Source organism: Salvia miltiorrhiza, chromosome 3, assembly GCF_028751815.1.
Source record: "Salvia miltiorrhiza cultivar Shanhuang (shh) chromosome 3, IMPLAD_Smil_shh, whole genome shotgun sequence".
In the NCBI taxonomy this organism is placed as follows: domain Eukaryota; kingdom Viridiplantae; phylum Streptophyta; class Magnoliopsida; order Lamiales; family Lamiaceae; genus Salvia; species Salvia miltiorrhiza.
The window spans coordinates 17,097,129-17,119,219 of record NC_080389.1 but is presented as its reverse complement, the minus strand read 5'-3'; the positions used below and the strand labels follow the sequence as shown (position 1 = coordinate 17,119,219).

Genomic DNA, 22,091 nt, shown 5'->3' with positions numbered 1-22,091 from the left:
TAAAAATATAATATGAAAAGCTAAAAATACATAAATTAATAATAAAATTCATAGATTATAATCCAACATCATCATCCATACATTACATTAGAATCCAACATCATCATACCTACATTACATTAGAATCCAAACATCATAATCCTACATTACATTAGAATCCAAACATCATCATCCTACTAATTGAAACATAACTGCAAACACCGAAAACAAGCAAGTTACACCATCTGCAATATTAAAATATTTCAAGTATCAATTTATAAAATTTATTAACCATATATCTCAAAAATATTAAAAAATTAACTTTATATAAAACTTGCCCATCATCACTCATCTGTGATTTTACATACAAATTCTGCCCACTCTATCCTTACTTCATCAATTTCCTTTTTGGAGTAGCATCCTCCTGCACACTATAAGAAAGACAAACTTGTGATCAAATATGAAATTATAGAAATTGTCTTGAAGTAAAATTTAATAAAAATTATAAATTACAATTACCAGTGTAGTTATTGGGAGAGAGTGATCAGATACAAAATAAGGGGTGCGAGGAAGAAGTACGTTATACCAAGAAGGCTGAAAAAGAGAATTCTGGGAATTTGTCTGTGATAAGGGTTGGAAAGGACCTCGAGTTCTTCATTAGAGCAGCAACACATACCTCCTTTCAAAAATCTACAAACGAGGAACTTCAGCCGAAAAAGCTCTGTAGAAAATGTAGTGGTCCATCCAGATGTTACAACATATGCAATGAAGAATGAGGCCTGGAAAAGAAACATCGAAATATTTATTGACTTAGAATATGAGGTCCAGAAATTTTTGCAATACGAATATATGCTGCTTGGGAACTACAGAGAAGGAGTGACACAATATTTTACTTATAAATGCTTGAGTGAAAGAGGGGACTTATGCAGACCATACTTGTTTATGTGTAGAGTCAATTACATCTATAATAAGATTTTGAAAAGAAAAGGTGTGTTCCCTAGTTTATACACCCACACTAAAACAGACACGAAGACATGCTGACAAACAATTATATAGTTGAAGGAACGAAAATATGGGAAATTATTATTTCCTCTCTTGGTCACTTTCACGCTGACTCCACACCACTTAAGCTACAACGATCCTTGATAGAATTCATGTACATTGACAAAAAGATTGTGTAGGTTAACTAGCATTGAAAAGTCATAAGATTTTTACATATTTGTTTCTCTGCAATGGATTTGTTTTCACATGGAATCTCTCACTCAATATACATAAGCATTTGAAGTAGGAAGATTTGATCATAGAATCTTTTCACAGAAAAAAGTTAAGAAGGGCCTACAAAGAAATTCAACTTCATCAACATGAAAGAACTCAGAACATCTCTACAAAAGTCACCTCATTAAAACGAAACAGAATTCTTACACAAAATAATCAAAACTCTAATGAATTCTTATACAAGGAATCAGAGTTTCAGAATATATGTAATTAGAAGTATGAGATGCTATCATGCTAACAGTCAAAATGAAAAATACCTGTCCAGGAACAACCACGGCTAATAGTTCAGGAATTTTTTTAGGCTCCAGAAGAAGGTTAAACTTGTATAGCGCTGATCCGGATAGCACATTGGCAAAGAAGATGTTCCATACGGTGAACCATACCATTTTGATACATGCACTTTTCTCAATCTGGCTAAGGGCAACGTGTCCTTGAATGGAAGAAAGCATGATCATGACTGGTGGCACTAAAACTAAAAACATCTCAAGGATGAGACTCGGAAGAAATCCTGTAACCACTTGGGTAACGATTTTCCTGCATTCATTTGGCACATAAGATTTCATGTCATAATACTAAAAGCTTGGATAAACTGTCATTATATTCATAATCGATAGCCATCAGGCATACACATAAAAGTTTATAAGTTTGTACTGTCTGGATCAGTAATTTAACACGTTATTGATTTTGTCAAAAGATAACTCGGGTTTAAGAATTTTAATTTCGACAAAATAACTTACATCCTTAATATGCCGCTCAAAAAGGGTAGCATGGTCTCTAACTGAGCCAAATTAGCAAGCCCTTGGGCTATGAAAACAGGTACAATGAACATAATGGTTATAATAAGACATGCAAAAACAACAGCAACATTGCACATCCATCTTGTATGTAATTATAATTTCAGTTGCTTTAGAAGCGGTTTTGCCTTGTACGCCTTCTGAGATGCCGGCTGTACCAGTTGCACTTAAAAACCAGATAAAGCAAATTCCTATCTTTTGATTGCTTGTGTTCTCTATCAATTACAGCTTAAAAGGATATATATAACATGCGTGTCACTAATGATAGTGAAAGTCATCCTGAAAAGAATACAAAAAAGCTTCCAGGTGGTCTCCAGTTAAGCCAAGAACGAGCTAGAATTAGTTAAAAGAAATAGTGATCAGGCTGTACGGCTTCACAGATAATAGATGGCCAAGCTGGCTGATAAGATTTCAAGGCTTCATGTTTCAATTACTTTGCACAAGCAGCACAAGCATCAAACAAACTGCTATAATCAATCTCACAACTGAAGCGAACATTCTAATTCAATCAAGTTTCAGTTAATTAATAATGCAGGTTGAACAAGCATCAAATTGGCTAAACAGCTTGCTATCATTATTAGTATATCCATTTTCTTGATGCAACAAATAAATAAGCTTCTTCGGGTTTGCAATTCATGGGAAAAAGTGAAAGGATAAACTGCTTATCTGGCCCCAAAACAAAAACCTTGTATATTTGGTGCTAAAACCTCCATAGTTAGAGCTAGCTAAAATTACTACTTTGAATCCCCAAAACAACCAAATCACGAAAAGTCTCATCTAATCAAACCAATTTGATCAGGAATGTAAGAAATTGCTCGTACCCCTAAAACATACCCTCACATAATTTTTTTCAAAGCACAACAAAAGGAAACTCTGTCACGAATTCCCATCCCAAAATCAATGAAATTAAAAAGAGGAAAGAGTGGAAGAAGAACAGAAGTGAGAGATTCTGACCGGCAGCTCCGGCTTGGATATGGCAGCTAACTGTTAGATCGCAATTTTAGGGGAATGCGGCGGCTGTGGACGGGAATCGACGATGAGGCAAGGAAATAGGCGGCCGAGTGCAGGAATCGGCGACGACGCAAGGAAATAGGCGGCCGAAGCTAGGCGGCCGAGTGCAGGAATCGGCGACGACGCAAGGAAATAGGCGGCCGAAGCTAGGACTCTCCGTCGATGAGCAATAAACGGCCGGAATAGATTCTGGTGAGTGGCGAGAGTTTCCGCCACTCACTGGACAACGAATCTCTTCCAATATTGCGCCGGTGATGAAGGATGGGGCTGAACGGTGGTGGGTGGCTTGGGGCGACGGTGGCTGGAGCTTGGGCACCGGTGGTGTCGTGGGGAAGGTGGGCTGGAGCTTCCAAACTTTGTGCAAAAAAAAGTAGAAAGAGGATTGAAATTAGGGCTAAGGAAAAAATTGTAATTTTACACAACTTAAAAATAGCCGTTGTCTATTATTTCATAGACAACCTAAAAAAAAAACGTTGTCTATTATGCCTATAGACAACGGTTCTGCAAAAACCGTTGTCTATTTGAGGCGGTCATAGACAACGGCCCAGAAAGCCGTTGTCTATCAATATGATGGACAACGGTTTTCTGGGCCGTTGTCTATGACCGCCTCAAATAGACAACGGGTTTTGCAGAACAGTTGTCTATAGGCATAATAGACAACGAATTTTAAAGCCCGTCATCTAAATTCTCGCTGATAGACAACGGTTGCACTATAAACCGTTGTCTATGAACGTATAGACAACAAGTTTTAAAGCATGTTGTCTATATTTTGTTGTCTATCAACTGAATTCTTGTAGTGAGAGTTTCTTCAGGCACCCAATCAAGCTTTGGGTCCTTCGATGTTAGCTCGAGTTCCTTTTGGAACCCATATCTGCTTCAGAGTAGGTCTGGCTGGTCTCTTGCGCTTTGTTGATTGTCTAGTTGACGTCGTTGGCGCTTCAGCTGGCACATGAGCATTCTTCTGTTGAGAAATCCTTTTGAAGGCCTCACTCTTGTAGCAGTTCTGTCTGATGAGTGGTTGAGGTCTTCTTTGCTCGGCAAAGTATCTTCCCTGAGATACTCGAGTCTTTGCAGACTTGTGGAGATTTGGCTGAAGTCCAGTAGTTTGTCGTCGAGGAAGTGGCATGGCTCGACTGGACTCAGCATTGCTTGGTCTCCATGGATGTTGTTCCTTCTAAAACTGAACTGAGGATGTCAGTTTCTGACTGATGTGGCTTTTCTTCCCCCTGGGTTGATGAGGAAGATTCTTCTTGACTCCTGATGTTCCTTCCCGGATCTTTGACTGAAATCTGCTTCCTAGTCTTTTCAATAGAATGATCTGGTTGGGGGCCTCCTTAGCTCGTTTGTAGCTTCGTGGAGGTGGAACATTTGATCTAGCCATCAGTCTGCGCTTGCGAACTTCATCCATATCATGATCTCTTGATTCTTCTGAGGTTGTGATTTCAGAAGGATCGTCCTTTGAGATGATCATGATATCCTTTCCTTTGACAGCTGCAACCTTTCCTCCAATGATGTTGACCAGTTTTTTCGATGGAAAGTTGCTCATCATGGGAGACTGTATCATGCAGTTCTTGACTGTTTCTTCCAGCTTGTGATTGAGCCGCTTGATTTCATGAGATGCTCTTTCACATTCTGAGTTGGAGATTATGAGCTCTTCTTCCAGTCGGTTGTTCTCCATGATTAGCTGATCAAGACAAGTTTCATTCGGAAAGTAGATGATTGTCTGATTCTTAGCTCGTTCATCATTGATCTCCTTGTCCATTTTCTGATTCTGCTTGAGAAGATCTTCGAACATTTTCTTCAGCTGACAGTGATCAGTCATGAGCTGATCAAACTCGTCAGTTTCATCGGATGAGCTATCTCCAGATTCTGAGTGGTATCCTGAAAGCATCAGGAAGTTATCAGTAAATGGACTTTTTGAGTGAGAGTTTACCTCTGAGCCATTCATTCCATTGTCGTAGCTGTTGTCAGCCACGCTTTCTGATTCATTGGCCATCAGGGCTCGACTCTCATCATCTGAGCTGGAACTGTCGAAGTCGGATGATTCTGATGTGTCTTTGGAAGAGTCAGCATCGTCAGCAACCATCGCTTTCTTCTTTGAAAAGCTACGATCTTTCTTAGCTTTCAGTTCTCTGCGCTCGGCTGGAGTCAGATCAGGGCATTCATGTCGAAAGTACCCTTTCTTTCTACATCCAAAGCATTCCATATCTTTGATGTCGTAAGCGGCTGACTTCCTTTCTCCGCTTCGATCTGTGGAATGTCTGGAGTTCCCTTCTCTTTCTTTTCCTTTGTAGTGCTGCTTGTGGAACCTTCTATACTTCCGGAACTTGGACTCCATCTTGTTGAATCTTTCAGTCAACAAGGCATATTGACTGAAGAAGTCCTCTGGGTTGAGTTCCGTTGGCTCCTTGATCTGCTTCTTGCCTTCTCTGGTTGAGGCCTTCAGTGCAACTCCTCTTGAGGTTGATGGACCATCTTCGTCTGATCCTCCAGCCTTCTTGTTACTAAGATTTCTCAGAAGGTCGAACTCATTTGCCAGGAGATCAGAGAAAAGCTTGTTTGTCGGGAGCTGACTGAATCCTGGCTTATGTTGATGAGCAACTGAGTAGATCTGCCATTCTCCACGTGGCAGTGCTCGAAGAATCTTCAGGTTGATTTCTCGTTGAGTGTATTTGTCTTTGGAAATGGATTGAACTTCATTCAAGATGAGATTGAATCTTTGTTCCATTTCCTCGACAGATTTATTCTTGAGCATGAGGAAGGAGTCGAATTTCTGGCAAGCTATGGATAGCTTATTCTCCTTGATTTCCTCAGAACCTACGCACATTCTTTCCAGAATGTCCCACATCTCCTTTGATGTTCCGCACTTGATGATCTTCATGACATGCTTGTCAGGAACGGTGCCGGAGATGATGCTTTTGGCGAGGTTGTCTAACTCATCTTGCTTCATTTCTTCTGTGGTGAAGTCTGCCTTTGACTTGGGCTGGACCTCATCGTAAGGATCCTGTCGGAGATCAGCAGGAATCCTTTTGATTGTTTCGGTGATGGTGATTGGTCCGCTGGTGATGACTTCCCACATTCGGCAATGTTGGGCGGTGAGGAAGCTTTCAAGCCGAAACTTCCATATGTCGTATTTTTCAATACTAAACATAGGTAAAGAAGATAATCTGCTGTGGTTAGTCTCCATAAAAAAAAGAGAACAGATAACAGCAGATAGAGCAGTTAGCAAGCACAAAAAGAAAGAGTAAAACTTTTTCGAGACCTTTAAGACAAAGGATCTAGTTCAAATAGAATCTAGTCAGAGACAGATAGTTCTTGCGAACAACCCGCTCTGATACCAATTGTTAGGTCCGGGGGGTCTCGAATAGGTGTATGGGGGGAGGGGAATACACCTATAGGCTATTTTCAATTCAACAATCTACTGACCTCAATCAGAGGGATCTCAGTCAGAGATTGAAACGAAACTTTGCACGCAAACAAGGACTCTTGTTTTTACTGAAAACAGTTTTGACCAACAGGGTTGACGACTGATACTGAAAGCTCTTCAGTAATGAGTTATCAGTTAAGTTGCTGGAACTTAACTGATCCAAGTAAGGGCTTCAGTCGTGTTTGCTAAGATAGAGATGATATCACTCTTCCTTACTATCAGAGGATAGTTCAGTCAGATTGATATCATACGCAGCGAAAATTAAACTTAGTTCTGTAATAGCCTCGGTAGAGCAGGTTGTTGGATTAAGGTTTCTCTTTGCTGTTAGTCAGTGTTCAGTTTTATCAATTGAAATTGCACAAGTAAGAATATAAAACTGAAAGCTGTAAATAACACAGAGACTTTTACGTGGTTCGGAAAAACCCTTTCCTACATCCACGGCTGGTTGATCAGACCAACAATCCACTCCGCAAGTGCTTCACTGGTGCACTGCAAACCGTACCCGTGTGCTTGCCTGGTGCACACAACCGTAAACTGAAGATAACCCCTCTTCAGCACCCACACACCTCACGTAGGATTTCCCTGCTAAGCACACCTCGTGCTCAGACTTTTCACTCAGAGTTCAGAGTACCTTCCTGAACTCCGAATCACTCAAACACTCTTATGGGGGAGAGGTTTAAACGAGTGCCAACTATACTTACAAAGAACAAGTTCTTTGAAGCAAGTTTGACCTTTGGCTTCTGGGTAAACAGATATATGCCTAGGGTCAGCAGTGACTGATTTTGGCTTTGGAATTCTCTTCTTCGATTCAAGCTTTGGGCGGTTAAGCTTTGGGCTGAGTAGCAATTTCGGCAGAGCTTCAGCTTATGTCGTTGAATCGGTGAAGATTGAAGTGATCCTCGAGCGCTATTTGTAGGAGAACTCTTGAATAGATCCGTTGGCGTAAATCGTCCTCAAGATTTCTTCCGTTGGAGAGCAATTCGAATTTGGGCTGAGACTTCAATCTTCGAGGTTCCTTGTCTGTGTGGAAACGGCTCTCTTTGATGGACAGGAGATGTGACATCTCTGAAAAGTAACCACCAGATAGGAATGACCTCTGCAGAGATAGGATATTCTGAGATCTCTGCATTTAATGCGGCTGTACTTGTGCGTACGTGGATTCCTCTGAACGTTGGAAGATCAGTCCTAGGAGGAATGTTTAACTGATACTTGACTTTAGTATCAGTCCTTTGCGCGCATTAAATAATCAGTCTTCAACTGATTCTTCAACTGATACTTCAGTTGGTAACTGCAGTCTTCAGTCTTCAGTCTTCGTTCTTCAGTCTTCAGTCTTCAGTCTTCGGTCTTCGACACTGCAACTAAACTAGAAACGAACTCTAACACTTGAGTTCAAAACGATTCTAGTCTATTACATATAAGTCCTATGAATTTTGGTATCATCAAAACAAGGGTTAGGATATTCCACAAGGTTCCCAACACCCTTTCACTCTTTCTTATTCATAAAAGTTAAGTTATGGCCTTTTTGTGCTCAAACTGTATTATTCACAACACTTCACAACATCTTTTTTTAAACATCGACGCTTCACAACATCTTAATTTCTAAGAATCAATTATTTCATTTTTTTTCTTTATTTTATTAAATCTGATGATAATCGTGTCGTTATCATATCGACCTGACACATACGATTTGTCAGTCCTAATTTGCATGCGATCCATTTGATTTGGTGATATGGGATTTTGAACAACAATTTGCACAAAAAATCGATAATTTGACGACTTTCTGAAGAGGAAAGAAAAAAGTGATCAGTGAGGCTTATGTTCACTGAAAATCCTTTTGTGTAGTTTGCTAACTACTTAAACATAAACAAAATTTACTAAGTGAATCTCGGAATATGATTCATAAAATATAAATAATAAATAATAAAAATAACATCGATCATTGTCTTCTAAATTAAATGACCCAGTACATAATTAAATTATATTCTCTCTATGAATTTGTTTAGTTTCCACGGCCATCAAATTGTATGTTGTTAATTAATTAGAATAACAAGAAATGGTAGTTATTGAGGACCACTCCATAATAATAATAATAATAATTAATGTTGCATGTGAAATCATTGTAACCTAGCTAGAGCGACAGGCATGGAGCGACATCAATTCGGTTAAAGAGATTTGTAGTAATTACAACCATAAAATATATGATTTCTTACGAGGTAGTTAATCTCCATCATAAGAGTCGCCGTCAAATTCATTTTTTTAAATGAAAAATACTACTTAAAAAAAAAAAAAAAAAAAAAGCAACAGGGAAAACCGTTTGGTCACTATCCACGGGAGCAGTTTATTTCAATCAATAATCCCTTTTATTGAGAGAGAGGGCTCTTAAGAATCAAATAATTCTCTTTCTTTTTCGAGAGATAATTGATAATTCCCTTTAATGAGAAATTAGTGTGCTCTTTCGTGCTATTCATAACGAACATTAAAATTAAATATTCTCTCCATCTTTATAAAATATATTCACTTTTGAATGACGCGAATTTTAATAAAGTGATTGAATGTATTGTAAGTGAAGTAAGAGTCACACTTTATTGTGAGTATAAAATTTACTAAAAATAGATTTGATACATTTTATGAAAACGGATGAAAATGGAAAATTAGATACATTTCATGAGGACCAAGAGAGTAATATATTTAGATATATAAATATAAATATTCCTTTCGTCCCGCGAATCTTGAGCAATTTCTTTTCGATAAGGATTTTAAGAAGTTACTCCCTCCGTCCTTATAAAAAGTAACCATTTTATAAAAAGTAACCATTTGTAAATGACACAAATTTTAATAAAGTAGTTGTGAATTGAGTAAGAGTCCCACTTTATTGTGAGTGGAAAACTTACCAACGATATATTGGATACATTTTATGAAGACGGACGAAAATGACAAAATTAGATAATGATAACGGAGGGAGAAATATTTTGTGTGTTAAGTGTGGTAGGTGAAAAAGTGAAAATGTGAATAAAGGAAAAAAAAAACTTTTGTAATAATAAGGAAAATGATAAAGCTTCGCTGGACAACTCAAAAATGAATACTGCTCAAGTTTCATGGGACGGATGAAGTATTAAATATAATCAAAATATAAGTAAATGCAACTAAAAGTAAAAATAAAATTATCCACATCAATTACTCTATAAAAATTCAAATTTGAAAACGTAAATTTTCAAATTTTTATAAGGTGAAATGATAGTTATATATATACATATATTTTTTTTATCAATAAAAATTTATTCAAGAATAACTCAAGGTACCAGAAGTACCAGAAAACATCAAATAAGGGGTGAGTACTCGTTAGAGCACCACTTGGAGAAAGGAACATCTGACTCAACAATTTGATAAATCTTATTCCAACTCCACAGCCTACCTTTGATATCTCTAACAAGATTATGCACCTCCCAATTCTTATTATCAAACCTACTATCGTTTCTATTTTTCCAGAGCAGCCAGGCAGTTCCAATCCAAAGAGCTTTAAGGAAGTTTCTGTTTTTCTTACCTCTTCCCCCTCCAATGAAGGACTTAAAATGTTCGGCGACTCCTTGTGGCTTCGCTGTCTCAATTCTGATCCATTGATGAATTTGATCCCACACAAGGTCGGCTTTCGGGCAGTGGATTAAAGTATGCTCAGTCGTCTCCTCTCTCATCACACACGCATTACACGTTATAGTTATTAAACAATTGAAAATCATTTTAGAATTACACATTATTATTATTATAGAATATTACGTGTCATAATAAATAAATAAATATTTTCATGCATAAACATAAATATAAAGTTACTCCGTATTTGAAATCATATTTTTAATATATATATATATATATATATATATATAAATAATTATGCATCCACAAAGTTAGAGCATCCGCATTGGGACCTCCTTGATAGCCTCATTGATAGCCTACTTGATAGTGTTTGTGTTATTGAATAGGTAGTGCTGCATTGGGGTTCCTTGATAGCCTACTTGATAATATTAGTTTTGATTTTATGTTTTTCATTTAAATTTTATTGCATAATTTAAATTGCATATTTAAATACTGGATTAAACATAAAATTTAAAATTACTTAAAACATAAAAAAAAAATACATAAAAATATAAAAACACCAAAAAAAAAACATAAAAATTTAAAAAACCTAAAACATCATTAAAATCACATAATTAAAAGCCTAGGATAGACCACGACGCCTGAGCACGTCGGCGACCATGGACGCGTGCAATGCACGTTGTGCGTCCGTCATGTGCGTCGTATCCGTGTTCAGGAGCTGCATATCGAGCTCCCTCTCCCGGATATCGTTCCTCCGCTGGTACTGGGCGGTGAATGCCCTCATCTGCGCGTCGTTCCTATCCAACCTCTCCACAATTTCTGGTGGAGGATCCGAGCTCGTATACGACGCTGCTGCCTTCCCTTTCGCCGCCGCCTTCGCCGCCCAATGGGCCGGGCAGAAGAGATCTCCTCGCCCGACGCCGAGGTGGTGAAGCCGCCCTCCTCCGTAGTCTTTGTCCTCTTGGAGGCATGCACGTCTCCAAGGAGGTACATCGACTTGAACTTGGGATTGTTCCGGAGAACTCTCCACGCGTTCCAGAAATTGAAGGAGGCCCTGTGTGGGCTTCGAGCCTTGAAGATGGTTTGGGCCTTTTCACGAATCATATCATCCGAATGACCGGACGGCCAATTGTTGCGCGTCTCAACCCAAACAGCTTCCCAGAGACGCACATCCGCGCTCACCCGGGACCAGTGGCCTTGAAGTTGCTTGATTTTAAGGTCGACGCCGAGGATGGGGTTCACACGTTCGCGGATCCGGCCCCAATATGCCTCTCCCTTCTGATCCGTCCCACGGATCGAGTCGTTGGTCTCCTCCGCCCAAATTTGGACGATGAGATCCGTATGCTCGGGAGCATACGTATGACGGTACCTAGCGGCCTTGTCGTGCTTGATTTTGGTGGCCATTTCCTTCCTCCGGCCGCCTTTCTTTGGTGGGGAGACACTCTGCTGAGCACTGACCGGTTCCTCCTCGGGCGGGCTCTCCTCCAAGTTGATTCCTCCCATATCAGGATGATAATCGGAGGAGAGATTGGGGCACCAATTTGGATCGTAGAAAGGGTTGTGTGGATCCATGACGGAGAAAATTGTAGGAGAAGAAGAGGTGTGAAGAGAAGAAGGAAGAAGGAGAAGAGGTGTGAAGAGAAGAAGGAAGAAGGTGGGGTGTTTTAAAGAAGAGAAGAAGGAGAAAAAAAAAATAATAATAATAATGAAAACGGTCGGTCAAAGGTGCGGAAACCGAGGAGCTGCAGTCAAAATTCGAATATAACTCAAATTTTTGAATTTTTCCTTTTTTTTTTTTTTTAAATTGGGCGCGTGCATTGCACGCGCCATCTCCTCCGCCCATTCGAGGATACTCGATAACTCGAGGAGTCCTCGAGGAGCTCCACGCTGCATCGCCCTCCTCGATGCCCTCCCTCTCCTCGAGGAGGTCCTCGAGTACCCGCGATGCGGGTGCTTATATTAAAATTAAGGAAAATAGCAATTTAGCTCATATCATAGACACTCCTATTGTATTCAACATCATGTACTCAAATTCAATCAATCAGATTCATCATATTTCAAATTGCGTGCAATCAATCCCCTCCTCTTGACTGCTAAACGAACAACATAGATAAATACATTTATATTTTAATATTTAAGCTAAAAATAACTAAAAAATAAAAATTTAAATTATAACTAAAAATAACTACTTGGATCTCAATTGAACTATTGAATGAAGCGGTAATGTAATTTCATCACTTCATAAAAATATCTTCAATATTTAATTTCGGATGCATTGTGACAAAATTTGTAGTTTAAATTCGATATTGTCATGATTGAAATTAGTTCGAGGCATAGAGCCCCACAATTAGCGCCATATCCAGCTTTGTTTGTATGCGGCTATGCCACATTTCGAGATATTTTCTATGGCTGCAACGAAAAAATTTATCAGATTAGACCTTTCATAACAAATACTAAAACAAAAAAAATGAAGCAAGTGGGATTAGTTCAATTTTATTTTATAAAAAATAATAAAAAAGAATATGAATGGAAAGAGAAGTAGGATTTGCAGACAAGATTGGAATATAAAAGCCGACACCCGAATCCCAGGGATTATAACATCCCCTCAACCGTAATAGATTTTTGGGCCCAATATCTTTTGTAATTTACTTTTCTTTTTTCTTTTTTTGAAGATTTTTGTAATTTACTTTTATTCTCACATTATCGAATCCAACAGATTTCTCTCACGTTATTTTTATTCGAGGATCCAGTTAGAGATTTGCAAAAGTAATGAGAAAACCACATTCATTTTTTCTTAATTACAAAACTCAACAGTAACATATATTGAATGGTTCGACCCCAAACTTATTCGCAAAAAGAGAAAGAGTAAAATTTTGAAGTAGCCAAAATGAAGCATAAAACACAATTTATGGTCACACATTGAAAAAACACAAATTTTGGCCATTTTTATTGATTTGGACGTTTTTGCCCTTAATGAGGCGGACTGGGTAGGATCAGGTACGCGGGTCGCGTGCCGGGTCGGGTTAGGCACTTATGGCACTATTAGTGCCATAAGTGCCAAGATGACACTTATGGCACTAATAGTGCCATAAGTGCCATCGGAAATCCAAAATAAAACCAAGTAAAATAGTCATTTTGGCACTTATGGCACTATTAGTGCCATAAGTGCCAACGAAAATTCAAAATAAAACTAAGTAAAATGGTCATTTGGGCACTTATGGCACTAATAGTGCCATAAGTGCCATACGTGCAGCACAAATACAGAAACAACAACATCATTTAAACCCTAAATGGAACATCTAAACCCTAAATAGAACATCTAAACCCTAGGGGGAAGTGTGCACTTATGGCACTAATAGTGCCATAAGTGCCATACGTGCAGCATAGATCAGATCAGCACAGATCAGATCAGATCAGATCTGCCATGGCTGAAATCGAAGGAGGCGGAGATCAGATCTGCCGATGGAGGAGGCGGCGCAACGATCAGATCAGATCCACCGCCGCCGCCTCATCAGACCAGATCTGTCGCCGCCGCGCGCTGGAGAAAGAGAGAGAGAGATGAGAAAGAGAGAGGAGTGAGCGACAGCCGTTGGAGAGAGAGAGGGAGGATCTCCTCCACCACCGCCGCGAGAGCTCCGACAAATTCTCCAAGCTCGGTGCCGCTGCCGCGCAGCCGCTGGAGAGAGAGAGAGAGAGAGAGGGAGATGAGAAAGAGAGAGGAGCCGCTGGAGAGAGAAAGGGGGAGATGAGAAAGAGAGAGGAGATAGAGAGGGGTAGAATAGTCATGACATACAAAAAATGGCCAAAATTTATGTTTTTTCAAATGGTGGACAAAATTTGATGTTGTATGTTGAATAGGGCCATTTGGCCCTATTGTTTCAAAGAGAAATGTCTTATGAACTGAATTGCATTTAATCATTAAAGTATTTCAACGTTGATTTTTTTCTTCTTCTTAGTATTTCAACCCTAGTTAGGCTCTATAAACTTCACAAATGAGACTAATTACATATAAAAATGTCCGAAATCGTAACTATGAATAAATAATTTAGACGTAATATATAGAATTGTCCACTTTCGTATTGTAAATTTAAAATTTAGCCTATGAAATAAAAATCTAAAAAAATAATCAGTTTTTGAGTAAAAAATCAGAAATACCCCACCCCTTAAAAATTTAAATTTTTTTTACTCCTCTTGCCCTGCCCCACCCTCGAGCCAATTTTTTTAACCCCCCCCCCCTCCCCCCCCCCCACCCCTCCCGCAAGGCAAAAAAAAATCTTTTTTACTCCCCCTGCCCACCCCCTCCCCCGATCATCCACTCAATAATTTATACTCAATTTTTTTTAATATTTTTTTGCAAAAAATAAATATTTTATTTTTTGGAATTCAGTCGGAACTAGAATTTTCCAGTAACATTTAATTCTACATGAGGGTCGAAAATTTATCAGGTGACAATTCACAAGTCAAAATTTCCTTTAAACCTGCATGTCATTAGGGGTGTAATCGAGCCGAGCCGAATAGTATCTTGTTCAAGCTTGACTCGCTTAGCTAATCGAGTTGTTTGATTAATTATCGATCGAGCTTTAATCGAGTCGAATACAGTGTCGAGCCTAATCGAGCTTTTTAAATTTAAATTTTTATTTAAAATTTTAGTTATTTTCCTAATACATAAGTTAATTTTTAAATATATAAATTATTTTGATTCACAAAAATAGTATATTTACTATTTTCTTGTGAATAAATGATGTTTATTAGATACTCAATCCAAATATTACTACATATAGTAGTATAAAATATAGTAAGATATTTAATGAATAATCTTATGTTTTTAAGATAAATCTCTTCACGAGCTTGTTCACGAACTAACGAGCCGAGTATCATCATGCTCAAGCTTGGCTTGTTTAGCTAAACGAGCTGTTCATTAAATTACCAATCGAGCTTTTATCGAGTCGAACATCGAATAGCTCACGAGTAGCTTGGCTCGTTTACAGCCCTACATGTCATAACTCATTCGCATTTTAATTCTGAACGAATTCTAAAAAGTTAAAATTCATAATTTTTTTACAAACAATTAAATTTAAAATTTATATTAATTCGTTAGTCAATTAGCTAAATTTAACTTGGAAAATACTGTTAGTCGTATAAAGCATATTTGCAAACCCAATACAGTTTAAGAAATACTAGAAATGAGATAAGGAAAGAGGCATGTCGTATAATTTGGATATGCAAAACTAGTCCACAAATTGGCACATGATATGAGTGATTTAGAGAATCTGTACAATTCGGCACATGGTGTAAACCCCCAATACTTATCAATACTAAATAAATACTTGAAAAACTTGTAATTACTTGATTAAGCTTGTTGTATTCTTGGGTGTTTATGGGTGGAGGAAGGCAAAGCAATAGTGGTGTAATCATAACTCGTTTATGAAGGAAGAAAGTAGGTTTAAGATCAAACATATCATTTCATTCGTCCCAATTATTTACATAAGAATTAAGAAAATTATTTAAAAAGAAAAAATTATATCAGTATGCATTATGTTAGAGTTAAACAAATAGTTAAATAGAAGTATGTTTGTAAATAAGTTAAAAATAAATTTACATTTTATAAAAAGTAGCCTACATATTTGTTGTTTATAATATTCTGCTTAAAAGCCGTGTGGAGGTTTTAAGCTAAAAATGTGCAAGGATTGAGGAAGGGCTTATTCGCAAATTCCAAGACACGGAGGGATTTAGTTTGTAAATAAGTTTTATTAAGTGTTATTGTCACGACCGGCCTTAATTAGAGATAATTAATCCGGAAAATCGTGACTAGGGAAGGGATTTAAGAAGCGGGGTTAGAAAGGGCACATTTGACTCATTCATAACTCGATTATAGACATTAATATCTAGCATTAATTCTTGAAATAAAATTTAAGACATTGAAGCATTGACGCATATAATTAAAAAAAAAATACTCGATGAACCCGAGTAAGCATTAGATATTTCTTTGAAGAGTAATTGGCATATAGTTATAGACTTGACTAAATCATAATCAGTGTTTGCAGCGGAAGGCAAGACTGAGATACATGTATGCAGACACATATCCTTTCTGAGCCTATTCTAAGTTCGACAAAAGCTCCACTCAGCAACACTTCATCGTTCATCACAGCTCAACCTGCACATTCATAAACATATGCAGGGCTAAGTACAAAAGTACTTAGTGGGCAGTTGCCAAAAACTAAATTATAAGCTTAACATTTTATCATCAACCACAGCATCATATAAGCGACATGAATCTTCTTTCAAGTTCTTTGCATACTATCATTTTCAAATTCATAAATAGCGTAAGTGCATTCCTCATCATCAAAAGTCATATCAATAAGCATCGTGTCGTGAGGAAGATCCTCAACGAACACAGGCATCGCGCCGTGAGGGAGGCCTCCCTCAGCGGACACGGCATCGTACTGTTGAGGGAGGCCTCCCCCAACAGATGCTAGCATCGTACCGTTGAGGGAGGCCTCCCTCAACGGACGTTTGACCGGCCAACCCTCTCATTGACTCACGGTCGCGTTGCATATATAAATATATATCCTGACAAGATAGCTATCCGCTCAGGAATCGATTTCGTTAACATCATCACATAAGCATTAGATAATAAGCATAAAGCATTAAAGCGTAACTCACATAGGTGTTAAATAATAAGCGTAAAGCATTAAAGCGTAACAAAGCGTGAACCACATAGGCGCGTAACAAAGCGTAACTCACTTAAGCGTAAATCACTTAAAAGCGTAACAAAGCATAAATAATAAATAATAAAAATTTAAGTCGTAATTAAGCGTAAATAGCATAGCGTATATTATTAAAGCGTGACAAGCGTAGATAATAAAGAGAAATAAAGTTTTAACTCATTTAAGCATAATAAAGTAAATAGCATAGTGTAAATTATTAAAGCGTAACAAAGCATAAATTACATAGGCGTAAATAGTATAAACAGCATAGCGTAAATCATTTAGCGTGAAGCATAATAAAGTTTAACTCATTTAGGCATAATAAAGCATAAAACTTGCATAGTTCTTTAATAGCATTTTATCTTACGCGTAAGAAATTGCCCACCTGATAGCAAGGTTTTACTAAGGTACTGTGACTCCTTGAGTAATTCTTACTCTCGCGTTTGACCTTAATCACGAGAATATAAAATAAGACATTTGGCTCGAAAAAAAAAATTCTCAATTAATGAGAAAGCGTAATTTAACTGTGCATGAATCTTGTATGCATGAACTAATCTTCTGAGCGATAATCGGGAATTCTACTATTAATCCTTGTTAATAGATTTAGCTAATTCTCTTCTAGCGTGGTCGAATAGAACTTTAAAATCCTTAATATGAATTATTTTGAATCATTTCATCTCAACAAAACTGTAGAGACTCAACTTCAACTAATAAACTGCTTTGACTCCGAACTCATATGGAGTCTAATTTTATATCAATAGAAACCTCTTTAAGTCTAGTTTAATTGAAAAAAAAGTATGTTGAAAAACTCCAAGTAGTTTAAGAGATATAGCGATTTTCCCATCGCCTACCAGATTCGGCAGTTTCTGCCAACTGAAAGTCCAGATTTTTGAAAAATAGCAAACGTTACCGGAATGACCTCAAATTGTATATGCAGTTCTAACACATATATCGTTATACAATAAAAATTTGAGAGCTAAATATCAACATATGGTTACTGAAATAATTAACCTAATCATCTTCCTCATGACAGTTTCAGCAGATACTGGCAGTAGACATCTTGAATTTTAAAAGGGTAGTAAACAAAGTTCAAATGACATGAAACTTTGTACGAATATTCACCACACTCCCATCTATACCCCAGAAATTTCCCATAATATAATAGAAACGGGAATGCATCGAAATAAGGGCGTCAACTTACCCCTGTCCAAGTGAGCACTAATGGAAGTTGTTCACCGGGGGTTTTTCTGGTCGTCGTACCGCGATGGTGTTTAGCCGCGAAGGTCTACGACTTAGTCTTCCTCGTGCGAGGTAGATCAGGCTACACAACGGTGGTTTCTCGATCCTTTTTCGTCGTAAGGATAGTGAGAAACGAAGGCCGTAAGTTGGCCGGTGGCTAAGTCGGGAATTCGACGTTGGCCTCCGAAGGATATTGCGGCCTTTGGTCAGACAAATACAAAGAAGGCTTCGGCCTTTCGATTGTTGGATTTGGTAGCCTGAAGATGGAGGAACAAGTACACGTTCCTGGTTCACGGCCTAGTGGCTGGTCGGCGAAGAAACGGGCCGACGAAGGGAGCTCACTTGAGCTTAAGAAGTATGCAAAGTTGTGTTTTGAAGCTTGTTGGCTTCACTTTCTGTGCACGGGTGTGGTTCTTGCTAGAGTGGAGTGAGCTGTGTGTTAACTGATATGCTATGTATTTATAAGTGGATTCCGTAGACAATGGAAATTATGAAGGTTGAAATTTGTGTAGGGAGTAGGAGAAGATTACTGTAGAATCTTTGAAGATTTTGGATTGCAGACGATGGAAATCTGCAGCTTTTGAAAATTGTGGATATTGGCGTGATTTTCTACTGCCATCTTTGAAAATTTTGTTTCTTTCGTGATCTTCTTTTCCTCATATCTTGACTTTTGGGATTGCATGGAATATATTGCAACTTTGAAAAAATTGTTGCAGTATGATGTTGCGTTGAAGGAGAAGGTGGAATAGTGTAGGAATAGTGTAGGAAATAGTGTAGGAGCGTAGGGAGTGTGAAAGAAAAATGATGATTGTAAGTAAATAGAATTGAGGTGACTAATAAAAATCTCCTGCCTTGATTAATTAATCAAGTATTTGTAAAACTAATATTGGGTTCTACTAAATAACGACGCTTCGTTATAACTCTCTACGAATTAAATATCTAATTTAACTCGTTCTTCAATTCGGAATTAGATCACGACTTCCAAGTAAATAATAGAAATAATATTTCTATCGCATATAAATTAATAACTTGACTTTGCTAAGTCATCAATATCACTATTAATAGTGCTCTCCAATCCGGCGAGACCACGCTTCAAGGTCCACCGCAGCCCTCCAGTCCGGCGAGATCGTACCTCCAGCCAGGCCTTCCGCGATATCGCCGTAGATCTCGTCGGTTTTAACCAAAAGAAGTCCAGCGAGACGCGATCCAGAACTGCCACAGCTGCTCTCCACTCCGGAGAGACCACGCATCCAGATCCACCGCAGCCCCCCCAGTCCGGCGAGACCGCGTATCCAGCCAGGCCTTCCGCGATCGTCGTTGATCTCGTCGGTTTTAACCAAAAGAAGACCAGCGAGACGCGATCCAGAACTGAAACAGCTGCTCTCCAGTCCGGCGAGACCACAACTCCAGGGCCACCGCAGCTATACAGTCCGGCGAGACCGCGCCTCCAGACAGGTCTTCTGTGACATCGTCGTAGATCTCGTCGTGATCGTTCTCACCACCGTAGAAAACTGATCTACTGTAGCAGAGGGGGATTCCGATCCCATCAGCTCGATCCGCTTTCAGCAGACCATTTTGGAGTAGCATGTCACCATTTTTTTTCTAGGTCTCTTCAGCAAACCTCGGATCTCCAGATCGGGCATCTCCGGAGTCGCAGTGGATACGGTTCTCCAGTCGGACGCGTTCGGGGGGGCCGGATATTAGGTCTCAGGCAGTCTAGCGGCGGGGAGATGCGGCGGAGGTGCGGCTATCATCTGCGGCGGGCTGCTTTTTGAATAGTTCCATTTTTAGAGATGGGAGAGGAGGTCTGGAGGGAGGTGAGGAGACGAGGGGAAGTGAGGAACGGAGCCGATGGGATGGTGAAGAAGCAGCTGAACCAAAAGACTCAAAGGTTTTCGAAACTTTGGAAAGCAAGAGACGAGAATGAAGCACAAAAAGTTACATTCTTTTTCAACAACATTCCAGAAGAATGTAGCTTTGATTTTTTGAGGAGAAAGTTCGGTTCCGTGCGAGAACCGACAGACATCTTTTGTCCAAGAAAGAGAGACAAAAAAGGGAAGCCTTTCGGTTTTGTTCGCTTCGAAGACGTTGAAGATAGGGACGGTTTGCTGGAACAACTTAATAAGTTGTGGATTGGGAGCTATAAAATTAGGGTGTTCAAACCGAGATTCGAGAGAGAAGTGAAGATCCAAGGAAGTAAAGGGAAGGGATTCAAAGCTGACGCAGGTAGAAAGACGGAAAAAACAAAGGTCGTGCATGCCGCAAAAAGGATGATGGGGGTTTCTTTTAAGGAGGTGCTCACTGGATCCAAAGAAGGGGAGTCAGGACCTTCGGATTTGCTTCAGTTCAAAACTTCGGATGAGGAAACACGATGGCTAGATGGAGCCTTCACGGGTTTCATCAAAGATGAGTTCTTGTGGGAAGAGATTAATGAAGAAATCAATAGCGAAATTGCTGGGAAACTGAAGGTGACGACGATGGGAGGAAATTTGGTGTTGATACGTAGTGTCTGTGACGCGCCAACAGAAAAAGTTTTAACGGAGATGGATGAATGGAGTGAGTTCTGGTTTCAATGGAAGAGGAAATGGAACGTTGTGGATGTGTTTCAACAACGAGTGGTGTGGACGAGGTGGGTCGGGATTCCACTACATGCATGGAATCATCGTTTCTTTGAGTTGGCAACTGCAAAGTTCGGTCGGGTATTGAAGATACATGAGAAGACGAAAGAAAAAGAAAAACTGGATGTTGCTTTGATTCAAATCTCCACGGGCCTTAGATCCATTGATCAAGTGACGGAGTGTTGTATTAATGGAGCAAGGTTCACGTTTCGCATTGAGGAAATTCACGAGAATCCTTTCTCTTCCATGCTCGGAGAGACGGAGTTCGAGGATTCGGGATCGGATGCAGGATGGACGAGCGGGGAGGAGTCCATGGATCCGGCAGCTGCAACCATCGGAGATCAGAACGAGAGCGGTGAAAGGGATGATGATGTTTCGGTTCTCCAAGAAATCAACGTTTCGTCTCATTCGATCCATGCAGACAAGTTTGTCGAGGAAACCAATTATGAGGGGACGTTGTTAGGAGGATCGAAAATGCTTTTAAATTTGGTTGGGGCCGAAGGTGAGAGTCAGTCACTCGTTAAGGATGGGCAGATGGACTGCCACGCTTTTCAAAGTCCAAACTAGATTTTTGAGGAACAAAACTGGGCCGACTCTCAGAAGGTACAACAAAAAAGCCCAACTGGTGGCTTTACTGGTGTTTCTCTTGATGGGCCAGGAAGAATCGTTTGTGAGGGAGGTCATACCTTAATGTCGACCCAAGCGCAAGGAGAGAAGAGAAGCGCTATTCTGGAAAGGGAAGAAGCCGATTCAGTTGTGTACATGGAAAATCAAGGTGCCAAAAATGTTGCAGATGACACGGCATCGAAAGAGGAAGGGCAAAGGATCGAAAGGAATGAGCCGCCGATTTTCAGCTACGAGGAAGGAAGTTGTTCAAACCAAAGTAAAAGGTGTGGGGATCGAAATTCAAAAGGAAAAAAAGGGAGAGAAAAGAAAAAGAATAGAAACAGGGAGAAAGAGAAATGGGAACACTTCATTTCAGATTTAGAGCCAATTGATGGAAGGGGGGAGGAAGTGGCAGAGCAGGAAAGAGAGGGGGAGAAAGAAGAAGGGCAGGAGACGACAATTGGGGAGCAAAGTTCAGGTCAACAGATCTGGGATTTTGGAAAGAAGATCAGGCTGTCAAGTCGAATTCCAGACGAAGATGTTGCTCGACAGATTGAGGTGCAAGGTAATTTTCTTTCTTGCGAAAATGCTGGGAGTATTTTGAGGAATGTTTAATGAATTTGTTATCTTATAACATTCGGGGCTTGGGGAGTGTTGCGAAGCAGAGAGATGTTACTGATTTGGTGAAAGGGCAGAAGATCGATTTTTGTTGCTTACAGGAGACAAAGATGGAGGTGTTTAGGGACTTGTTCTGTAAATCTTGGTGGGGGTCTAATTATACAGACATAGCGATTAGGAATTCGGAGGGAAGGGCTGGAGGAATTGTTTGCTTGTGGAATAGGGAGGT

At 39.3% G+C, this 22,091-nt stretch overlaps 2 protein-coding genes across 2 annotated transcripts; one reads left to right on the top strand and one right to left on the bottom strand.

Annotated features, from left to right (window-relative positions):
* Positions 1–480: 480 nt before the first annotated feature.
* On the bottom strand, positions 481–2,117 carry LOC131017909 (CSC1-like protein HYP1). Its single transcript, XM_057946650.1, has 3 exons — positions 1,992–2,117; positions 1,512–1,788; positions 481–758 (listed from the first exon to the last, which is right to left on the bottom strand). The coding sequence occupies exons 1-3, from the start codon at positions 2,081–2,083 to the stop codon at positions 507–509; spliced, it is 621 nt and encodes a 206-aa protein (XP_057802633.1). The 5' UTR covers positions 2,084–2,117; the 3' UTR covers positions 481–506.
* Positions 2,118–19,813: 17,696 nt separating this feature from the next.
* LOC131018474 (uncharacterized) lies at positions 19,814–21,205 on the top strand. The gene has a single exon (XM_057947193.1). The coding sequence runs from the start codon at positions 19,814–19,816 to the stop codon at positions 21,203–21,205; it is 1,392 nt and encodes a 463-aa protein (XP_057803176.1).
* The last annotated feature ends 886 nt before the right edge of the window (positions 21,206–22,091 follow it).